The sequence below is a fragment of the Stigmatopora nigra genome, chromosome 2 (genome assembly GCF_051989575.1).
Source record: "Stigmatopora nigra isolate UIUO_SnigA chromosome 2, RoL_Snig_1.1, whole genome shotgun sequence".
Lineage (NCBI taxonomy): Eukaryota > Metazoa > Chordata > Actinopteri > Syngnathiformes > Syngnathidae > Stigmatopora > Stigmatopora nigra.
In genome coordinates, this window is record NC_135509.1 from 1,965,662 (window position 1) to 1,990,194 (window position 24,533).

Genomic DNA, 24,533 nt, shown 5'->3' on the forward strand with positions numbered 1-24,533 from the left:
TATTTTTAGATTTTACAACATAATTTTTGAACTAAAAACAGACAAAAATATTAAAAAATGACAATTATTAATTTAAAAGGGGGAAAATCAGGAAATTGAATATACATCTATACTCTTCATTATAATTTGATCCTAAAAATAGAAAATTATTTACTTACTCGGGCCGCACAAAATGATGAAGCGGGCCATATTTGGCCCCAGGGCCGCCACTTTGACACCTGTGAGTCCAAAATCAAGTCATTAGTTGACAGTGACAATATTTCAATGCAATTCATTTGCAGATACAATACTGGTATTAAACAGATGAATGTATAATAGAATTTAGTGTATAGGCTTGGTGACAATGACAGTAAAGAGGAAGCTTGAATGGATGATAAAGGCTGCATGCTAACCACTTTGGGGTTTCCAGGCAACAGCTGTTTGGCCACCTGTTGCAGCCCCGCCTCTCAGAAAGGGAGATTCAAGATCAGGTGGGCGGGAATGAGAGAAAGAATAAACGAGGGAGGGGTGTCGTGAGGGGTTTTCATAGACGACAAGTGAGCGGCGGCGCACATGAAGCGCCGAGTGACTCATTGGAGAACGCATAAGGAAGCCAAATACATCAATTATATCTCATCTGGCAAAATTAGACAGCGTTTAGCATCTTAGTCGTTTGCAGACATGTGCCGTGTAGCCAGACGCTAAAGAGAAAAATTTCAATTAACTAAATGCAAACACCAACGCAGACAGAAGTCATCAGTTCTTGTCAAGGGACTAAAGCCAGTGTGTTACTGATGTAAAATTCATAATGTTAAGATTCAAATTGAAATTTATGGCATAGAAACTGAAAATGTCATCACATTAAAACAATTCGAACTCACCTTAACTTCTTAGTGAACTGCAAAACAAGCTATTCTGCAAAAACATAAATAAATAGATCAATGCACCAAATGCAAACACTAACACAGACATAAATCATCAGTTCTTGTCAAGGAACTAAAGCCAGTGCGCTACCAATGCAAAATTCATCATGTTAAGTTCCAAGTCAAATTTTATGACATATAAACTGAAAATTTCATCTCATTAAAACTATTTTAACAAATTCTAACAATGCTACACTACAAAATTAGATGAAATTGATGAAAACACGCAAGTTAATCTTAGAAAATCACATTAAAAGACCCCAATAATAACATTATAGCGCAAAAATCAAATCATTAAACCACAAAATTTTACAGACTACAAAACCAAATGTTCATTATTTCATTTTCAATCACACTAATCCTGGTCAAGGGGTGCCGGAACCAACCCCAGCTGACTCTAGCCGAGTTTGGCATAATTGCCCAATGTTAGAATACGATTCTAAAACGAGTCTTCAAAATAATCACATAAAACCTTATGTCAATGACACACTGACTAAAGTAACCTAAAGTGACTTAATTGCTTTTAGTCTTATAAGTGAGCGAGCACGTGTCGCCCGAAGTGGGTCACGGTGCTGCGACGACTGTGGCGGGGGCGCCGGCGCTTTAAAAAAAGGGAAAAGTGACGTGAGGGCGTTGATTGCGGCAGGTTAAAATGGATGGCGGCCCAAACACGTGCCAGAGAAAGCCCACGTAACCACAACAAAAGCCGCCGCTAAAGTGGCAGCGTTTAACTAAGTGTTGACATTTTGTCAAGTCTTCTTACGTTTCACATTATTTGGAACACTTTACCTAAAACGCCCTTACATAAAAAAATAAAATAAAAACAAGACCAACTTGCTAAAAGATATATTATCTACAATGTGTATATATACATACACACATAATACAACAGCAAAAATATTCATAAATAATTACTGCTCTTAAATCCAATGATTCCAATAAAATAATAAAATTCCCCAATTTTTTCTAATTTTCTTTGTAGAAAACTGTGACGCAAAATCATCACAAAAAATGACTAATAAACCCAAAATATCCCTAAAAAAACTATGTAGTAAAGTACCATTTGTCCCATTGAATGTTTTGTGCGTCAATGCCCCGCCCCCTTCCCGCCAGCTGGCTAGAAAATACCTGTCGAGGATGTCCGACTCCCGGGTCACCAGATGACAGAGTTTTCGTTGGCGAGAAGCCCCGCCTCGTTTCCTTTCGCAGGTGTGTTGTTGGCGCTCTAACGTGGCGAGTGGGTGGGCTCGCCGTCCTTTCTGTAATGGTCATAAAAGCTATTTTTAGTCAATGAAATCATGATATCCATCACAAATCATCATTTGGGAGGTTAACAGTCACATTGGTAACAGAATCGCCGCCAATAGACGTACAATTTATAATATACTAAATAATATTTAAAATGTAGTTGACGGACGCTGTCCGTGGTGCTGAAGGATGAGAATGGGGTTGAATGAATTGGACAGAGAAATGCATACATTTTTTAAAACTTTTTTATGAATTTATTTTATATTTAATGTTTTTCAAGGACAAAAACTGTATTGTTCAGATCATGAGCTTTTTTTAATGGATTTAGAGTCCAAAATGATGCTTTGGAGTATATATTTTGCATTCATTTTAATTTCTTTAGCTTTGACTTATATTAACATTGTTTTGATTAATTTCCACCAGAGAAAATAATATTTAAAAAAGGGTCTAATAATTTTAAAAAATGCACATATTCTATATATATTTAGTTTAAGCTAGTATTTAAGTTATTTTAAACAACAAAATAGTTACTTATAGGCTAACCAATGTCCTTTGACATCAACGACAGTCATTTTTTTTAAATTTAAAAGCTTATGTTTTTCCTTACCTTGCGTCAAAGGGTCTTTGAAAGTCGGCCCAACTTCGGGGTCACGGAAGGTCGGCATGTGTACATTGGTCATTGTCCAGAAACCTGAAAAAAGTGACAAAAAAGAGAAGATATGAAATCAAACAAATAAAATCCCATGACAATATGAACATAATCACATTAAAATATGAAGTTTAGCATCTTAAAATATGACATTTAATCCTCAAATTGTATCATCTTACCTGATATCGACCATTTTCCCCCCTGTTGCTTCCATATAATCACTTATAAGACAACAAAAATCATCAAAACATAACATATATTCATTTTTACAACATGAAAAAACAAATAATGAAGTACCATGCAGTAGCAAGGAAAAAATAATTGTCGTAAAACCTGTTTTAAGCTGCTAAATAATATTTTTTCTCATACTTTATGTACACACAAAAAATACAGCAATACTTAAGTCATATAATGTAAAGATTTCTGTCTGGAAATTTGAATTATGAGCATAATCCACTTTTATCTCAGCATACTATTGATTTTCTTGGCCTTTAAATGTTTTTAAAAGGACATGAATGAATATGAAGTGGTAAAAGTGCTAAAAATAAGTTGATCCACGTGAGTCATATTCCATAAGGAGAGAGAAAAGATGTGTTTTTTTTTACATAGATCTGTTCTTGACGTACTCCCTGTACATCAACGTGTCGCCACGGCACAAAGGTCTCACTTGACCGTGAGCCGCCATCACGTGGCTCTCGAAGACGTCGCGGCTCTCCACGTCCACCCGCGGGGGCGCCGTAGCGTACGCGCTGTCCTCGGGGAAGCGGGAAACGGGTTCTCTAAAAGCATACAAATACACATAAGTAAAACATGCATGTGAATTCCCAATTGCAATTAAAATGCAGTTTAAAAAAAATAAAAAAATATATAAAAATAATCAACAATTTCAAAAAATTAAACAAAATAAATTTTGTAATTATTTCTATAATAGACAAAAAAAATTGAAGGAAAATATAATAAAAAATAGGTATTTAATATTAATTTAGTTAATTTTTTTATTCATAAAAAGAAGTATACATTCATTAACTATACTGCTTATCCTCATAAGGGTTACAGAGGGTGCTGGAGCCTATCCCAAGCATCTATAGGCACGAGCCAATCACAAAGAAGCAAATTATAGTGTTGTTATATTTTGAATAGACTTTAAAAATTGACTATAAAAAAATCTATGTATTATTTTTTCAAATTTAGCAATACTACATTTTCCATAATTAGTATTGATTTTATGTCCTTATATATTCCTCCAATGCTTTTCAGATGGTCCAATCGGCTTGAAGCGAGAGGGTTGGCCGGCTACTTGCCAGGCGGATTGCGCAACCCACGAGGAAATCCGACAAATGAGCGGAAAAGGCGCGACCTATCTGTCGACACTGTAAGGGTGAAATGTAGTAGGGGGTCTTCCACGTGGATGTTGTAAGAAATCCCAAAATAGAGCGCTTGTGTAATACACACACACACAGCTGCCTGAACATGTGTACTGATACTCCACAAAGTGTGTTTTTCCCAGTAAATAAAACATAAATAAGTCTTATAAAAATATAAAGGGTCATGTCCTGGTAAGGTCAATTCTAAAATATTGCAAAAATTAAGATGCAATATTGGAAATGAGGCAAAAAAGATTGGCTATTAGAATGTATTGTTTACATTTTTTTCATTAGCTGTGAAATAGGATGATTTCATCTAATAATAGCATCTTTTCTAATATTTTTATATTTATTTTCAGATAATTGAAACAAATTTTGCAGTAAAAAATTGATCCAAAAAATAATGGTAGCATTTCCACCAAAAAATACTTCAATTTCTACTACCATGTTAGCATAATCCCCAAAAATATCTTAATATTTATATGACTTAATATTAATATGACTTTTTTACCAAAAATATCTTAATATTTTTGTTTAAAAAAGTCATTTAAAAAGCAAGGTCATTCTAAATTACTGCATTGCAATAGTCTCCTTTCTTCAATAGTTAATTAAATTAAAAAAATATATATTTGGGGACGATTGAAACAAACTTGCCAGTAGAAAATAGATCCAAAAATAATGTCAACATAAATTAATTCAATTGCGACTGCCATGTTAGCCAATAAGCCCCAAAACATATCTTTTTTGGTTAAAACATTGCCAATTCTGCATAAAAACATTTTTTCTCTTTCTCACGCGACTTAAACTCCGACTACAAAACCTAACCTTGCAATTTTCTCCCTCTCAACTCATCAAACTCAACTAAAAAACACATCCATTTAATTCTCCGCACATTTCCACGCCACGTGTCGATTTTTGGCGACCGGCATGACACTCACATCTGAGTCATCGACTAAAAAAACATCATGGCCGACATAAGATAAAACGCCACGCGTGTTGGTCCCGAAAGAAATGACCCCGTACGGCACTTAGGGAGCCGAAAGGGCTTGAATGGCGTTCCTTCTCCGGTTTACTTTAAAAGCTCTTGGCGGCGGGGAAACAGAGTCGCCACCAGCGCCGCACGTGAGCGAGGATTAATGTCCGTGGGCTTTTGTTTGGCCGCCGCCCTCCTCCCCGCGGGTCACGTTTTACTCACAAGCAGATGATGTTTGCCAAGTGGAGGCGCTGGCCGCCACTGCCCGCCGCTCGCCGTTGCTGACTCTCGCCAAGACGTGCAAACCTGTTAAAAAACGGAGTGGTTAAAAAGTATCTTTTGACCCCCCAAAAAACACGTGTCCAGATGTGTCTTTTTTTAAGAAGAAGAGTTAATTAAACATGAGTTGTGTCCAAAAAATGATGGGCGCCATCTGGGATTTGGAATATTAATGGATTGATTAGCCACGCTAACGGGTTAGGCAGCAGTCATTAGAAGAGAATGCAAAAGGGAAGTTGTGTGAAGGGAATGGAAGTGGAATAAGGAATGATGTTGTTATTCCGCTTTTAGTTTGGGAATAGTTACGATTTACGAATCTACGAAAACTTCAGTGCGACTTATATATTGATTTCCTCTTTATAGTGTAATGTTTGCCACAAATATTGTGAAAAATACATTAAATACTTCTAAAAAAATAGCTAAAATTCTTCCCAATAGGCTCCAAGGAATAAAAAATGGCCAAAATTCTTCCCAATAGGCTCCAAAGAATTAAAAAAATCAATTAAAAAACGTGCACTAAAGTGGACAAAAGTGCCACAGGACCCCAAAAATAATAATCCTGGCAAAGACATAATATAAATGATATTCCTGGACAAACCCGGGTTTTTACTTCAAAGTGAAAGAACACAAGAGTAGCGAACACCAAAAACTTGGTTCTTCTTTTTTTCTCGCGTACGACAACCGACGGTTATAATTGACAGTTACTAGTTTTGGAGTGGCTCACGAGGCGGGGGGGGGGCACTTGGCAACGGAGCCCGTTGTATCCTTAGCGAGAACTCACAGTGCCTTAAGTTCGTGCTAACTCGTGTGGTAGGTAACCTTCCCAAGTTAAACGGCCATGTTTGCAAAAAGAGGACGTAATGTGATTGTGGATTTTGGGGTTATGTAATGGTTTAGAGTAAAATGTACCTGTTGTAGATGGCCAGGTCTTGCTCGGCAGGGAATTGGGACAAATTCAGTCCGTATGGTTCCTTGAAAGATGGCTGATGGTTCTCCTGAAATGAAGGGAATAATATTTTTAAAGGTCAAAGATGCAAAAGGCAAAAATGTGTTCAAAAAGAAAATTTTTGACAACCAAAATTTGGGCTTTTGTCATAAAAATGAGTACTCTAAGTTTGCTTTTTTGTTGAAAATGTACCTATGTTGGATGGAAGATTCTTAAAAATAAACAGTTCTTGAATTTTCTTTGTTTTTTGGTGTTCAAATTAGCCTAAAAGAATAAATCTGTAAAATGGGAATGATTGAAAGCAAATGCACGTTATGCCAATGAAGTAGCAAAACATAACAAAATATATAATGTTAAAAAATACATGTTTCAGTGCAATAATACAAACTTATTGAAAATATTGAACATGGGTTAAATATTAAAGTGCGAAAACTGCCCAAAAAAGATAAATAATTTTTCATAATAGTTGTGTATATACATATATGTTCAGTATATCTGTATACCTTAAATTTTTCAAAATAAAACTAAAGCAATATCACAATTCTTGACTTGAATTTTCAAATTTCTTACACAGGCAAAACAATTATTATTATTCCAGACAGTTTTTTCTACCACGTTAGAGAAAGAATGCTTAACATAATGCTTTCAATTTTTGTTCTGCTACTCTAGCGAAAAAATGCTTAACATAATGCCTTCAATTTTTACGATATTTGTATCGATCGGCGGCGCCGCCACGGGTCCAAATTGTTCTCGGACCGAGTCCAGCGAACCACAGCTGTGAACACACGCGGGTTGGCACGCACGCACGGCACCCCCCACCACCCGTAAATCTGTCCGCGTGCATTTGGCCGTTGCCGAGGCGGAATATGAAATGTGTAATTAAAAAGGCAAAGCTAGTAATGATCCGTCGTTTAAATATTTCAACAGTATTATGTACTTGGCGCCGTCGATGGTGACACGAGTGCTGTGTGATGGCGAGCTCGCGGCGAGAGGGAGGGAGGCGGGACTTGACACGTGAGAGCCCCAAAAAGTTGAGGTGGTAAAGGGAGTTTTAACATAGTGGTCTGCAGCTCATGGCATGGGGGACAATTAAAGACCGTGGGGCATTATTTTGCAGGCCCCATTTCGACATTGAGAAAGAGTGGCTTGAGCTTCAGTATGGACCTTTAGATTTTAATGAACTATAAAAAAATAAAAACTTTACATTTTATATTTTATCTACATCTATAAATTTCAACATTTCTATTTGTGTAAATATATGTGTATATCTGTGTATATATTTATGTGAATATATATTTGTATATCTATGTGTATATCTATGTGTATAGCTGTGTATATTTATGTGTATATCTTGTGTATATCTATGTGTACATCTGTATGTGTATATCTATGTGTATATCTATGTGTATATTTATGTGTATCTATGTGTATATCTATGTGTACATCTGTATGTGTATATCTATATGTGTATATCTATATGTGTATATATTTGTGTATATGTGTATATCTATATGTGTATATCTATATGTGTATATATTTGTGTATATGTGTATATCTATGTGTATATCTATGTGTATAGCTGTGTATATTTATGTGTATATCTATGTGTACATATGTATGTGTATATCTATGTGTATATATCTGTGTATATCTATGAGTATATTTATGTGTATCTATGTGTATATCTATGTGTACATCTGTATGTGTATATCTATATGTGTATATATCTGTGTATATGTGTATATCTATGTGTATATATCTGTGTATATGTGTATATCTATGTGTATATATCTGTGTATATGTGTATATCTATGTGTATATCTCTGTGTATATTTCTGTGTATATCTCTGTGTATATTTCTGTGTATATCTATATGTGTACATCTATATGTGTATATATATATATGTGTATATCTATGTCTATATGTATTTATGTCTATATCTCTATCTCTATCTACACATATAAATATTTTTTAATGTATTATTTCTTTTTTTTAAATAGGATGTCCACTGCATTTTTAGGCCTTGGAATGTTTTGCCCCCCCTGTTTTTTTTTTAAGTCTTGCACTGCCATGGAGCCCAAATCTATTTTGGCAAAAGGTGTTGGATGCCATTGAAGGATTTGGAGCTCCCTCCCAGTGGAAATAGATTGGTTGCGAAAGCGATCATTGAGAGCGGCAACAGGACTTCCCGAGAACGAGTGCCTCCCTCACTTGACACCATTTCTATTCACAAGACGACGGCAAAGTCACGTGTGTCAAAAGGGCATCGCTGCCACTGCGGGAAAGACTATCTTTTTTTTCAAAGGATATCTCTGCGGGTTCCTCTTCAACGACTAGCGACAATCTAGGTCAGAAACCAATAGTAGATCACTGAGACGTGAAATACATACTGCTCCAGTAAATGCACCTTCAAACAAAAACATGGCGAAAAACATAAACTAATATAACTAAATTAAAATGAATATTCCAAAACCCTTATAAAAACTTGGATACAAACGACGAATATATATTTTTTAAGTACCTAGATAGGCATTAAAGTGAAGTAAATGAAGTTTAATGTATTATTTGACTATGTTTAAGACGTTTTCTGCTCATTTGTTCTTCTTCTGTGGTTTTAAAAAGTGCTTGAAGCACACTCGCATCTCAATTTAGTGTTGACTCCTACCTCCGGCACCCTCGCGCTCTCTCCGGCATCCAACCAAAGTTTGACTGGTGTGGAGCGCGTCGAGACGGAGGCGTCGTCGTCCCGGTCCTCCTCGGAATCGTCCTCCGATGAACTGGAGATGGCCTCCTCGCTGGGCGGGGGAGGCGCGCTAGCTGCCGTCTTCCTCTGAACCAGCGTCTCCTCCTTGCTGCTCTTGTTGCTACGCCACAAAAAAAAAAAAAAAACACCATCACGTTCCGGGCTCATTTCCACGGCAGGAAAATACAACCCAAAGTCATATGTAAAACGTCAGCGGGGGCGGCTACAAAGTAATTAGTCGCTCACGAGACCCAAAACTAATACGCTGTCATTTCCTGGTTGATTAACGCTCAGAGTCATTTGTCAAGGATTTTGTCTTATAGCAAGAAAGAATATTTTTTTTCGGGATATATATCTATACATCTCTATACCTCTATATACATGTATATACCTCGATATACCTCTATATACCTCTATATACCTCTATATACCTATATATACATATATACACATGTATATACCTCTATATACATGTATATACCTCGATATACCTCTATATACATGTATATACCTCTATATACATGTATATACCTCTATATACATGTATATACCTATATATACCTCTATATACCTCTATATACATGTATATACCTCTATATAGCTCTATATAGCTCTATATACCTATATATACATATATACACATGTATATACCTCTATATACATGTATATACCTCGATATACCTCTATATACATGTATATACCTCTATATACATGTATATACCTCGATATACCTCTATATACATCTATATACCTCTATATACATCTATACACATGTATATATATCTATATACATGTATATACCTCTATATACATGTATATACCTCTATATACATGTATATACCTCTATATACCTCTATATACATGTATATACCTCTATATAGCTCTATATACATGTATATACCTCTATATAGCTCTATATACATGTATATCACTCTATATACATGTATATACCTCTATATACATGTATATAACTCTATATACATATATATACCTCTATATACATGTATATACCTCTATATACCTCTATATAGCTCTATATACTTGTATATAACTCTATATACATGTATATAACTCTATATACATGTATATACTCTATATACATATATATATATATATATATACCTCTATATACTTCTATATACATCTATATACCTCTATATACTTCTATATACATCTATATACCTCTATATACCTCTATATACTTCTATATACATCTATATACCTCTATATACATCTATATACATCTATACCTCTATACATCTGTACCTCTATACATCTATATATCTCTATACATCTATACCTTTAGACATCGATACTTCTAAATAAAAAGATGCGGAAACTCACCCCAGTACCGATTTGGCCGTTTCCTCTGGTTTTCGGACCGTGAATGGGCTAGGGTCCACCCCGACCGTTTTTGGCATGAACTCCCTTAAAAACGAGAGGAGGGGTCAATAAATAATACAAAAATAAAAAGATGGAGTCCTACCTGGCCGAGTTAGTCATGGCTTTGCAGAAGGTGTCGTCAAAGGAGGTGAGCTCGTAAGGTCGGAAGAATTCCGTGTAGATGTCGATGGTTTCTTCGTAGCGGTTGGCTCGTTTCACCTTCAATTTTTTCATGGTTTCGTCACATGGGACTGCCAAAAGAAATAAAATAACATGTCATAAAAAAAATAGTATTGCATAAGTATAAGATTGAAGAATGTAAGGGGTTAAAATTGGTTTGACAACTGGCATAATTAAATATTTAAGCATACATACCTAAAATGTAACCACATTTTTGTCAAAAAAACTCACCTTTAGTGTAGTTTACAGATTTTTTTTATTCTACTTTAAAAAAGGAAATCTCAACTAAATCTGATAAAAACAGTTGAATCATTTCACCAATTTTTACCGTAAAATGCATAATTGTTGTTACCTTCATCAAAGGCAATGGGGAGGTAGGACAAGACCCCCTCAGACCACCATAGTGTGTAACTGCAAAAAAATAGGCAAAAAATGTCAAATGTGAAAGAGACCTAGAAAACAATATTGAAACAGCCACCCTGCAAACCTCCTTATGCATCATTCATTTTATTTTATGTAAACCAGGATGACTTTGTTTGTGAGTGAGCACAAAATGAATTCAAATGCGAGCAAGTTCATTTCTGGGAATAAAGGCACAGCCGTCTATCTCCGCCTATTGTAGTCAAATGAAGGGGCCAGAAAACTAGGTCTAGTTTTACGTCAGTGTGAAAAACAAATACGTAGAATAAATCTAGACAAAAGTCAACATGAAAGTGGGACTTTGCCCTACTTGGAATTGCAAAGCAAATCAATTCAATTCATTTGAACTAGACCACCCAAAAAATATCAACTAAAAAGAAGTATTTTCTGGACTATAAGTGGCAAATATGTTCATTAATATGTGCTGTCCCTGATTAAAAAAAATCAAAGTCAAACTCAAATTTAGCCTACTGTTTTCAGTTTTTACTATTGCAACTTAGTACAACTTATACCTGGTGGTACCTCGACATATGAGTGCCCTGACATACAAACAATTTGAGATACGAGTAAAATTTTGATCATATATTTATCTTGAGATACGAGACAAATTTCAAAATTTAAGAAAAATTAGAATTATGTTTAGTGTAAGGTTAGATTCAATTTATTTTTGAGTGTCTGCATTGTAATCCAAAATTAATTAAAATTTTGGTTATATTTAAGAAATAACACTAATAGAACATAGGCTAGTGTTGCTAACTGAGTTTTTGTACCTGCGTCTGTCCATAGGGAGGGCCATAGTGCTTTTCTGGTGAAGGTAGAAGTCAGTGGGAAGGTCCCATAAGTGAGGACGACTTTCTACTGGCTGGTAGACTTGGAGGAATAAATTGATGGCGTCCTGGCGATCCGCATCTGGAAAAATAAGAACATTTTAGCAAAATTCAATGTTAAGCCTGCATTTATTTCGTCCTAAATCGAATAATATAGGAAGTTAAAGTTAAATGTTACTGTGGCTGGTATATTGGACATCTAGTGGCGGGCAATGAATTTTAAAAAAAGCTTCAAAAACTACAAGGCAGCCTTTTAAAAATTCTGTTGAATTTTTAGGCCAGAATCTGCCACCTGTGACTAATAAACGTGGGTGAAGTTCATCTTAATAAGCCATCCAAATGCAATCACCAGTAAAAGTCTTAAAAATGACTGTACTGGACTTTAAAAAACTGGAACAACGGCAACCTTTGTAACTTGACATTTGCGCTTTGAAAAGAAGTGACATTCCCTCCTGTGCTCCCCATCTCCATTTACTCAAAATGGAGGTGGCGAGGAGAGGGGAAAAAAAAAAAATCATAAAAATGGAGATCTCGGCGTGTCAAGTAGCGCGCTTTCATTTGGCTTTCTGCCCCTTTTAGGAACAGTTCCTGAATCACTTGTACGCATTTATGTAGGCACAATGTATCTGACAAATTGCGGTGCTATTCACCATTGAAATTGAAAGAGCCGAGACAGTCCTTTCATTAAGACTTAAGATGGCCACTTAGCCTCACCGTGTCATGTCAATATCACGGGGGTCAATATGTGCCAGTACTCAAGTGTGTTATTTAGCATTTGTATGGTAATGCTAAAGGTATAAAACGGCATTAAATGGACTGTCGGTGTGTTTCAATTTTACGTATTTGGTTAAAAAATGTGGATAAAAATGAGTAAAATGAAATTAAATTAACCTGTGATTTACAAACTAATTTGCAAAAGCAATAATTTGATTATTAGCACTTTATTGTTTTTTTTCTATGTTGATTTAGCTTAAATATTTCATTATAAATTGGCAGGTTAGTTGAATTTGAGTGAAAACAACATTGGATATTTGCAGGAATTGTTTTAAATGATTAAATTATTCTGATTTTTTTTTTACTTATTGACATATGTAGTCTTCATCCTATCATAAAATAACAGTTTGCTAATTCTAATTTGTTTTAAAATGACAATGGAAGACGTACCAGAGAATGCATTACTGTAGTACCGCGAAAGAGTCTGCATGATGTCTTTGGAGTGCTGAGTCCACGGCGCAATCTTCCGATAGGTCTTGACCCTGTGCACTAACTGCGAGCCGCCATATTGCAACGATAGGGTGTCGCCATGGTCCTCATATAGCTCCTCAAACAACCTGGAATACACAAAAAGTAGATCTTAAACCTTGCATTTTTAATTCCGTCTGCTTTGCTTCACCATGGCCTGGACGAATTGGTTTTGCCAATTAAAAAAAATGACACTAAAAGAGGAAAAATATCTGACCAGTCTTACATTTTACACAATTTGTCAAGATACACAATTAACAACAAAGAAAATAAAACCTACTTGCTGCTTTAGGGCAAATTTGAGAGCGTTATAGATTATGCAAATGAGGCTACTTGCATACTTTAGTGCAACTTATTGAGAAGGCTAATTAATGGTATTAAAAAAAGGCTGACATAGCAAGGTTTTCCCAGACATATTGATCTACTATAAACTATACAAGCCATTAATTGTTTTTTTTTTTAGACGAAAGGTGCATTATTACCTCACACAGTCGGTATCAAACTGGAGTTTGGGCTTGTCAATCAATCCCAGCGCGAAGAGTTGATAGGCTAATGCACATTTTCCCACCATAAACTGGGCGGTGTTGGTTCGGTCCAGACAGTCCACGCAATTGGTTCTGAGTACTCCAGTCTAAGGACATTTTAAAGAAAATAGCCTAAATATATTAATGGTATATTAGAAATTGCCTCCAGCAAATAAATGATTAAATAAATAGTCAACGCTGACTTTGAATTCTTTCCATTTTAACAAGCCTGAATCATACAAAGCAGAATAAGCACACATTCACAAAAAAATGTCCTTGGATGATTTTTTTTTTCCCATCCAGGTGGGAAGAAAAGGACACATCACATGTTACACATTGTGTGAGATTTCAATGGCTAGAAGCTCATGAATCGGAAAGATGTCGAAAAAAAACTAACCTGTACTCGTCCATTGGCAGAAATGCTTCCTCCTAAGTCTCCCCATCTGCCAAAAAGAAGAACAATTATATTAAATATTTAATTTATGATACATATTAACCTTTTGATTTGAAAAGGAAAAAATATTGCATTTTTTTTTAAATCTGTTTATTTACAGGGAAAAATAAAAGGGGATAGATGAAACATGTTATATATGTTTTATATCAGATTAAAATCCCTAAATATTCAGTTTGTGATACATAAATCTATAACAATTTTTTAAAAGGCTTTCTAAACTTAAAAAAAACAACACAAACAGAAAAAAATATAGTTTAGAGTGAAAAATACAGGAGGATAGATGAAATATTTTACATATATTTTTTAAAATCAGATTAAAATCCCTAAATATTCAGTTTATCATAGATCTAATTTAGCAAATTTAAAAATGCTTTTTGTACTAAAAAAACTACACAAAAAATACAGTTTGGGATTTTTAAAAATTGTAATTAATGATTAAAAAGGGGAAAAACAGGAAATATTCCTTATATAGCTATAAATTGCATTTGAATTTGACCAAAAACAGAAAGTGGACCACACAAAATGATACTATGGCCCATATTTGGCCCTCGGGTCGCCACTTTGACACCACACAAGCCATTTGTCCCACCATAAAACTCTCCCACTTCAAATGTATCACCAGTATTAAACTCATTTCTGTTCACACCACAATCATGGCCATTTAAGCTCCATCCATACTCATTCATGTACAATTTTCCGTTGTTTACCCAGCTCCAGTGTGTACATTGAAAAGCACGTAAACAAAACGAACCCGTCTCGAATGAACTGAATGAATGTGAATATAGCGTGTGGCGCCTTTACGTTACGTAACTACACCAAAGTGATTAACGTGCAGACGGCGGCGACACGAGGAGCAATCTGCTCGCCTCGTTACGGGGAACATAATGTAACCGCCGCCGCTGGATGCCGTTTTCCACGAAGTATTTAAGAATGGCGAGGAAAAAAATGTGTTGGTTGATGTATGGTTGGCCATTTTTAATGTGTATGGATAGGATTCAGGTTGAGGGGAATTAGTATTGGTGATTTTTTTTTGATAGAAATGTAGACTCACCTTTCATCTGGGTGAAGTGTGTGACAGTATAAGTCAGGACGGTTGACAAAAAAGCCGGTTCGTTTCACCACGTTTTCGGCAATCATGCTGAGACGGTCCAGAACGTTGCAGAGTTTGCTGAGGAAGAGACAATCAAGTTTTTTTTGGTTGTTTTTTTTTTAGAATTGAAAATAACATGGAATTTTTGGGCAATTTTTAATGACTTTATTACTCAATGCAGATAAGGGATTATGGTGGAAATTTTAATTAAATGTGAATGGAACAAAAACATGGCGTATTTGAACCAATTCCGCAAAAAAGTTGTTAATTACATTTTAAATATATTAAAAACATGTCTGGTTAATGGTTTGGACAAAATAAAAATGAGAAAATAAACTCAAAGAGAAATAAGCAACTGATTTTGAATGTTAAGACAAATTCTAAATAAAACAATACCAAATAATTTGCCCAAAAAATACCCTCAAATTTTTTTTCTGAATAAATGAGTCCAAATGCAAGGAAAAATATCAAATGAATAAAAATACAATAGTCCTGAAGGAATTTAACTGATCTTCCAAACTTTTAGTGTAGCGTGCCATGTAAAAAAAATCTTTAAAAAAACAATACCAAATAATTTGCCAAAAAATACCCCAATTTTATTTTTCTGAATAAATATGAGGCCAAATGCAAAGAAAAATATCAAATGCATAAAAATGTAATATTCCTGAAGGACCAAGCTTTTAGTGTAGCGTGTCATGTTAAAAAAAAACTTTAAAAAAACAATACCAAATAATTTTGCCAAAAAATACCCCCAAAATTTTTTGGCGGAATAAATATGAGTCCAAATGCAAGGAAAAATATCAAATGAATACAAATGCAATAGTCCTGAAGGACAGATGTTCCAACCTTTTAGTGTAGCGTGCCATGTCCCACGCAATGTATTCGATGCCATGCTGTGGTGGCAGGAACTGGTTGAGGTTGAGCACGGCGGGGTAGAGTTCCTCACTCAAAATTTTCTCGTGTTTCCTTTTTTCTCGTTTCTGCCGTGCAACAAAAGGAACATACATCACATGTCACTTCATCTCGATTAAAAATATCACTGCTCGCCTTACAATGGATCTTTTTTACATAAAAAAAAATCTGAAACTTTGCTTAGCATGGGTTTCAAACCCAGATCCAGCCCGCTGCGTCCCGCTAAACGGCCCAAAAAATTTAATTCCAAGCACGGCGGGTATGTTATTTATAAAATATTAAAAAAAAAAAAAAAAACACGATCAGGTGGAGAAGTGGACAGTGCACTTGGCTCGCAGTGATGGGGTTCAGGGTTCGATTTCGAGTTGGACCTAAAATTTGAATTTTTTTTTTTAAATTATATTTTTAAAATCCCAAGATAAAAATAATCAATTCAGGCCTCATGTTTGTGAAAGAATTGCGTGTACTCAATACCCGTCGAGTACATCTTTCACGGCCCGCAATCAGCCCCCGTGGAGTCATTACTTACAACCCGCAGTGTATGCTAATCCAGTGTAGTTTATCACACGGTCGATTAAACCCGTCTTTGCGTGTACCGTGACACTCGCGCAGATCGTCGGGCGGTCGTCCCGGCACATTGAACAAATGACACCTTCCTCTCAAGTGTCAACGCATCATCGCTGCGACCATTCGAATGACGCCAAGCACGCTATGTGATCTGGCACATGTTCAGAAAACAATTTGTATCAAGTGATGCGAAGCAATTAAAGGAGCGCACGTGCACACTGTAAGACCCCTTATCCAAAAGTTATTTATATCATTTTCTTACCTACAGTCCAAATGGATTTGACGTTTGTCGAGTCAATGGTAGCCAATGGGTTTAAAGTTTTCATATTTTGGTCAGAATTTTTTTTTATTTTCACAAAATCATAAGATTTAACAAACAATATGAGTAAGACTACCATAGAAGTACTGTATTTTCTCACATATAAACCTTTTTTGGTGCTCAAAAAAATGACTGAATCAAGGGTAAGGCTTATATGCGCATAAATTAGACTTTACCTTCAAGAAACTGCAAGATGGCAAAGAGGAAACGCCATAACTTGCCAATATTTCAAAATAGAGAAAAGATAAACAGATAAAACTTTAAACAAAATGTATTTTGACATATTTGGATGAAATTTAAAGTAACACATTTGTACTCCCTACTAAAATTATTAATATGGAGGTGAAAATTGGGAATCAGGGGCAGCTTGTATGTGAGAAATTGTCAAATTCAACGATTTTAAAGCAATTTTAAGGGTGCGACTTATATACGAGAAATTGTCAAATTCAACAATTTTTAAGGAAATTTTAAGTGTAGGGCTTATACACAAAGGCCACTAATATGCAAGAAAATACAGTAATTGAAATATTTTACAAACAAATAAACCCCCAGTTCATTGTTGATATTTTTTTTGTGGGCGGGGCAAAAAGCATCTAAGAACCACTACTACTATGACTAGACAAAAACCCAAAAGCAATTCCCTTTTTTGAAAGTAAGCCAAGCGGCCTTGCAATGCACTCGTGAAGTCAAACTTATTGAATAGAAGAGACTTAAAAAAAAATCTCATTCACTTCTCATTGAAAGATCTGCTAAAAAAAATGCATTCACATGCTTTGCCATGTGCTCACATCCTTTTCCCCGAGAATCTGCGACACAGGACGAGCCTCCACCAGTAAGACGACCATAATTTGACGCTTAATTACCCACCATTCCACCCGTCTCTCATTCTATTGGCCGACAAGCGTGGAGTGCGAGTCGGGGTCCACTGCTATAAAATCCCAACCCCAAAAAAGGAAGTAAATAAAATCACATGGCTGGCGCGGATCTCGGAGGTCCGTGATTGGTTCTCTGGGGCGCTCACGGTTCCCCTCGCCGGAGTCAACGTGAGAGTGAAATCCATGGCGGAGAGTGCGTGCTCCCCATTGTGCCAGGAAACGCGGCGCAATACAAATGAGCGATTGCCGCGTGATACCGGCGATGTGACAAAGAAACCAAAAGCGAGCTGCATTTTGACAGATTGGAGATTTTAAAGCAAAATGTGACAAGTTTTTTCTCCCTATGTGGACCTAAAAACACCAAAATATCTGTACATGCAAAACAAATGACATTTTTTGCATTTACCATACTCTGTATTTGCTTACCTTTACTAAGTTAAGGATGATAATGGGCGATCCGAATCGTTGCAGCATCTGGTCGAAATGTAAACCGGCGACGTGGGCGTATGGGTCGGCTTGGTCCACTATAGGAAAGATTAAAAAAGTAAATGTATTATTAGTTTGTTAGTAAAACGCTAAAAGGCAGTGGTGTCAAAGTTGAGACTTAATATTTGCTAAACATGATTATTTGATGATAAGCTTGGTAATAGTGCAGTAATCCCTCGAATATTGTGGTTATTGTAGACCAAACATGGCCGTGATAATTGAAATATTGCAAAGTTGGGTCGCCACAATTCAATTTTATTGTATTTTATTTATTTGTAACTTCAGTGCTGAGTCCTAGTGGCAAGACTGGCTAGGACACAGTACATAAGTAAAAAAAAAACATTTATTAAAATAATTACTAGAAAAAAAAAAATTGCAAAGTAGGGTCACTCCTATTAAATTTTATTTATTTATTTTTTTAACTTCAGTGCTGAGTCTTAGTAGCAAAAGTGGTTAGGACTCAGCACTTAAGCAAAAAATAAAACCTAATTTTTAAATATTAATAGCATAAAAAAAATCACAAAGTACGGTCACCCCTATTACAGTACTGAATAGTACTAAGTACTGAATCCTAGTATCAAAAAGCCCTAAAAAACAAAACATTTTTTTAAATAATGAATAGCAGAAAAAGTACTGAATTCATAACAAGTGAAGTTGCACAAATCGAGGGATTACTGTAGTAATTTGTACCACATTTATGACATTTGCACTTTCCACCCCCACTTCTCAATCATGTACTACCTTCCCTGTGTGTCATTAGCAGAAAGCGAACAATCCCATTTTTATTGCACTCTAGACTAAAAGGCGCATTTCCAATTAAGTCAGTCTACCTCACGGCTGAGAGAAAAACCATCAAAACAAGTTATAAATATCCACCTTACGCAACGTCGTGTCTCCCAAATTGTTGACGAGAGGATTGTTGGGAGGTCTGTTCCAACGCTGGTGACCCAAATTCCGCAAGTATGTTATCATAATTTGACTTCAATAGGATTCCTTCATCTTTCAGTAAGGACTTTGTTACATAGCTCAATATAGCCCCAAAAAGACAAAGTCGATTCTTATGATTTACAGCATATATGACTGTGGATACTCAAAATAAACACATGCTTTTTTTGGTTTTTTGTAGATAAAGAAAATAGACAAAGTCTTACATCGAATTGGGGGCTTTGGCATCATGGTGGAAATGTCTTGTGACCAGTAAAGTGGGACCGATCCTCGCGTTTGCACGAACGATGAGTAACTTCCCGCTGTGAATGACATCACTGAGGCGTCGTGGACAATCTGCTCCGTCTCTACTTCGTTTGCGACGTCCCCCTGCGAGACGAAACAAAAAAATGTCAGCTTCCATATTGAAAAGATAGCAAAAAGTGTACTTAAACTTGTAAGATGACACTGAAAAAAATTGTTATCAACATCACTCAGACACTTAAGTGCAAAACTTTGGTATGAATACCATATTCTCTCGCATATAATCCGTATTTGTACCTCAAAAACTGATGACTGAATAAGAGTACTGCTTATATGCGCATAAGAATTATTTTTTTACAAGTAAATGCCAGAAAGTAACATTTACTATTTGTTGGTTATTTCCAGTTTTGCAGTAAGAACACAACCATGACTGAATGAATTAATTCCTTATGATATTGACCTTACTGTGTTTTTGATTCATACTATATCTCAAAAATACCACAAAAATACTTATTTGTACTCCCTCTTAAAACCACGACTATGGAAGTAAAAATTGTGAATCGGGGGAGGCTTATATGCGAGTATATACAATTTGGCAGAATGTGCACATTTCAAAGAAATTAAAAATACCTCAAGCTAATGTTAGGTATGGAACAGATGCTCCCATGCAATGAGAAAATTTGAGCATACTCAAGGAAGAACCCGCTGATCAAATGAATCACCCCCACCCGCCCGCCATCGCCAAAGTGAGTCATTCCAATCAAGCGTCCAGACTGGGCTCGGGTGCCTGTTTTCCATCGGTTGCCCCCGCAACTGGTTTTGGTACCTCGCAGTTAGCTCCTCTTTTCAGGAAGCGGGTTCCGGCAAATTTGCTGGAGCGCCTGGCGAAGAGGGTGACGTGAACCGGGCGGCCGTAGATCAACAGCTCTGAGATAACCCGAGTCAAGGAGATATTTCTAATTGGATGAAGGGATCGGACCATGTCATGATTTAGAAAAGGGGTGGGCAAATTTTTGGGCCTGGGGGCCACATTGACTTTAAAAATTTGACAGATGGGCTGGGTCAGCACAAGATAGGATACACATAAAAAAGTGCATCCGTTAACAGTACATATGCAACTTAAAGAGAAAAAAAGGACTAAGATATTAACATATTCATCACTTATCATTAAAATAAAAAGTATAAAGTACAAAGTCAAGTAAAAAGGAATGTATTAAAAAATATTAAAATGTTATTTAAAAAAGATAGAGGGGCTGTATATTTATCTGACCAAATATCATAAAAATATATTTTGAATGTAAAAATGGTTACAAAAGAGACTTATAACAAATTAAGGATGGTAGGTAGGACATGCACTATTCCCCTAAGAAAAAAAATCAAATATAATCAGTAGTTGGTATATTCATTAAAGCCAGAGAGCCTAAAAGGATACTGGACTGTCCGCAAAAGCCGTGGATGATATACATGAGCCAGTCGGGGTGTACGATGTCCTTAACTCGCTCCAGCAAATTCCCGTTCCACACGTACTTGTAGTACGGCTCGGCGCGCACGCCGTAAACCACTGGGGGTGCCGAAACAAAGTCATCTGAATTAGAATCAATCAAATTGGCGGCGGTGGATGTGTCTCACCTTGCGTGGGTAAGCCCTCGTCCTCAAATATATCGAAGCTGTCCTGTTTGTTGCGAGTATTCGCTTCGTCTTCGGCGCTAGCGGCTGACGACGACCACAGTTCGTATGGCCTCCGCAGCAACGTCAGGTTGTGCTGCAGCGAGTGACTCAGGTCGTAACTGTAGCTGCGGGGTCACATGATTCAAATTTAAAGTAATTGGGGGGTGGGGGTTACAGATACAAATTATTTGGGGTAGATTACCTGAAGTAGAAATTACTGGAGAGGTCCATGGTTTGGAAAACACGCACATATCTGTGGCGGAGGTGAAACATGGGTCAGGTAAGAAAATAAAAGTATTTATAGGCGTCTGAATTCCAGACTGGTCGCCGGTTAAATTGTTACAGAAAGTTTACTGTTGAAACCAGACCTAAAAATTATATTATATTACATTTATATTAAATTTATTCTAAGAGAGAGAGTTTAATATCTAAGTACTGTCTTATATCTAAGTGCTGTTTGATATTGAAGTACTGTTTGATATTGAAGTACTGTTTGATATTGAAGTACTGTTTGATATTGAAGTACTGTTTGATATTGAAGTACTGTTTGATATTGAAGTACTGTTTGATATTGAAGTACTGTTTGATATTGAAGTTCTGTTTGATATTGAAGTACTGTTTGATATCGAAGTACTGTTTGATATTGAAGTACTGTTTGATATCTAAGTACTGTTTGATATCTAAGTACTGCTTAATATCGAAGTACTGTCTTATATCTAAGTACTGTTTGATATTGAAGTACTGTTTGATATTGAAGTACTGTTTAATATCTAAGTACTGTGTAATATCTAAGTACTGTGTAATATCTAAGTACTGTTTAATTTTGAAGTACTGTTTAATTTCGAAATACTGTTTAATATCTAAGTACTGTGTAATTTCTAAGTACTGTGTAATTTCTAAGTACTGTTTAATTTTGAAGTACTGTTTAATATCCAAATACTGTTTAATATCTAAGTACTGTCTAATATCTAAGTACTGTGTAATATCTAAGTACTGTGTAATATCTAAGTACTGTTCAATATCTAAGTACTGTTCAATATCTAAGTACTGTTTAATATCTAAGTACTGTTTAATATCCAAGTACTGCTTAATATCTAAGTACTGTTTAATATCCAAGTACTGCTTAATATCTAAGTACTGTTTAATATCCAAGTACTGCTTAATATCTAAGTACTGTTTAATACCTAAGTACTGTTGAAACCAGCTCTCAAAATTATTTTCAGGAGAGAGTTTAGTATCTAAATATCAACTGTTTTCAACAGTACGTAGATATTAAATAGTACTTAGATATTAAACTCTCTCTCTTAGATATTAAACAGTACCATTTATTTTCATTCATAACTCATACCTGGCTTCGTCAGGGTGTGCCACCCGGACTGAGTCGTTAGGGATGTAAACCATGGTGGTGTCCTCAATCTTATAAACGGAATGTCCTCCGATGTCAGCCATTTTGCGGCGTTTGGTGATCAAGACCATGTAGTAGCCTTCGAGGAAGCGGACAAAGCCTGGGAAAGGAGAACTTTTTGTCTAAGTACTGATTATTATCTAAGTACTGTTTAATATCTAAGTACTGGTTAACATCTAGGAACTGTTTAATATCGAAGTACTGTTTAATATTGAAGTACATTAACATTAGCTCTTGATGACTGAGCCTATATTGCAATGCCGTTTTCCTTTGACTCGAAAATACTTTTTTACGGGTCATGATTACGTGAAACCTGAAAATTACAAGTCTGCCATTTAGTGCCAAGTTGCTTTCAAACTGCCAGTTGGGCTTTCCATTGTATTTCCTATGTGTCATTTACAAAAGGAGGCCAACACCTGCAACTGGACAATCACCTGTGTCGTCCATAATGATTGTTGTGTCAACGTACCCACGATGCCGACAGCTGACACGGCCCTGGACAGGCCCGACGGCCCCTTTTGGGCTATCTTAGTCCGGTTTCCCAAGTCCAGACGCCCGAGCAACTCGCGTACTTCTTGCTGGTTGTACACATGCTGCATGACAAAATACGACAAGGGTTAATGTTTATCAATTACCCCGCAGTACTATGTGTGCACATTAATATTGACGGGAACGCTAGCCTGGCGTGATGGATGGTTCCTGGAAGACGCCTCATTAAAACAATCATCCAAACCATAATAATGAATGCATATTATAACGAGCATGTCGATTCCCGGGTTGCTCGTATTTGTGGGCGGCGGTTCAACCGTACTGTATTACATAAATCCTGCATTATATTATATTAGCACTAATACTCACTCACCTTATCGTCAATAATGACCAAGTCCTTGGGTTCTGTGCGGTCAATTTTCAGCACTCGGTGTTTGGTTTGTGCCTGATTGCTGCCCACCAAAAAATACCTCTGTAGAAGGAGAAAATAAATATATTACATGTAAATACATGGCTTACATGTAAATACATGGCTTAACATGTATTATACTACTATAGTAACAGAGTACTACTTGTCAACGTTTACTGTAAAAGGTTTGAATAGGAAATTGAAAAGGGAAAAGATAATTAGGCATCCACTGCGTTGATAAAAGTTGATTTTGAGTAAAAAAAAAGACTTTAAATTAAGCAAAGTATCTCAACTAGTCTTTGTCGCCCTCCTGTGGCCATAATAAGTAATCACAATTTGTCCTCCTGTACAATTTTTTTCGCTGTGTTATCGCTAGTTCTTCTGGTGTTTTACATGGGTTGATTTACTCTATGTATCTTTTTCATTATTTTTTAGATATTAAAGACGTTGATAAAGAGTTTATAAGAAGGGAGATTGACTTACAGCTCTGGTCTCGTACAGAACCATCTTTTGAAGCCCACTGATGACAGCTGCAGACTGAGGCATGATTTCTCAAACGATGGAAGTCGCGATGAGACAACAGGAAAAAGATCTAAAATAACAAGAAAACACAACGTTTAACGAGTGTCTTCTTTTCCTGAAACGATCTATTTGAAAGACATTTTGCTGCTAAATAACTCACCAATACATTCTCACAACGGCGAGCATCAACAGCCACTTTTCTTAAGGATCGGCGTTAAAATAACATTTCCACTCTATCGGACACACATTAGAAAGTGTTGAAATGAAACGTACAAGGATTTAAGTCGTTATAATACACTTGTTTGTTTGTTCCCTAACAGAACCACGTGATATGACTGTTTAAAACACGTGATAAATATTAACCCGGAAACAAGTATCAGGCATCCTGTAACGTACAAAAACATCGTACAATGCAAAGAACTTCAATGTATTTATAAAAATCTATTTATCAAAAATAATTACTATAAA

The 24,533-nt window shown here is 36.0% G+C and overlaps 1 protein-coding gene across 1 annotated transcript; it reads right to left on the reverse strand.

The window, feature by feature from the left end:
• Window positions 1-89: 89 nt before the first annotated feature.
• Window positions 90-24,427, reverse strand: fig4a (FIG4 phosphoinositide 5-phosphatase a). Its single transcript, XM_077710488.1, has 27 exons — window positions 24,226-24,427; window positions 24,027-24,135; window positions 23,508-23,606; window positions 23,115-23,238; window positions 22,589-22,745; window positions 21,443-21,493; window positions 21,202-21,365; window positions 21,005-21,133; window positions 20,399-20,499; window positions 19,536-19,698; window positions 18,325-18,422; window positions 16,072-16,205; window positions 15,187-15,303; window positions 14,079-14,124; window positions 13,640-13,788; window positions 13,080-13,246; window positions 11,859-11,997; window positions 11,021-11,079; window positions 10,592-10,739; window positions 10,450-10,533; window positions 9,028-9,226; window positions 6,325-6,410; window positions 5,359-5,442; window positions 2,758-3,578; window positions 2,031-2,161; window positions 861-894; window positions 90-218 (listed from the first exon to the last, which is right to left on the reverse strand). Exons 2-24 carry the CDS (start codon window positions 24,087-24,089, stop codon window positions 3,401-3,403), a joined length of 2,739 nt encoding a protein of 912 aa, XP_077566614.1. The 5' UTR covers window positions 24,090-24,135; window positions 24,226-24,427; the 3' UTR covers window positions 90-218; window positions 861-894; window positions 2,031-2,161; window positions 2,758-3,400.
• Window positions 24,428-24,533: the final 106 nt, after the last annotated feature.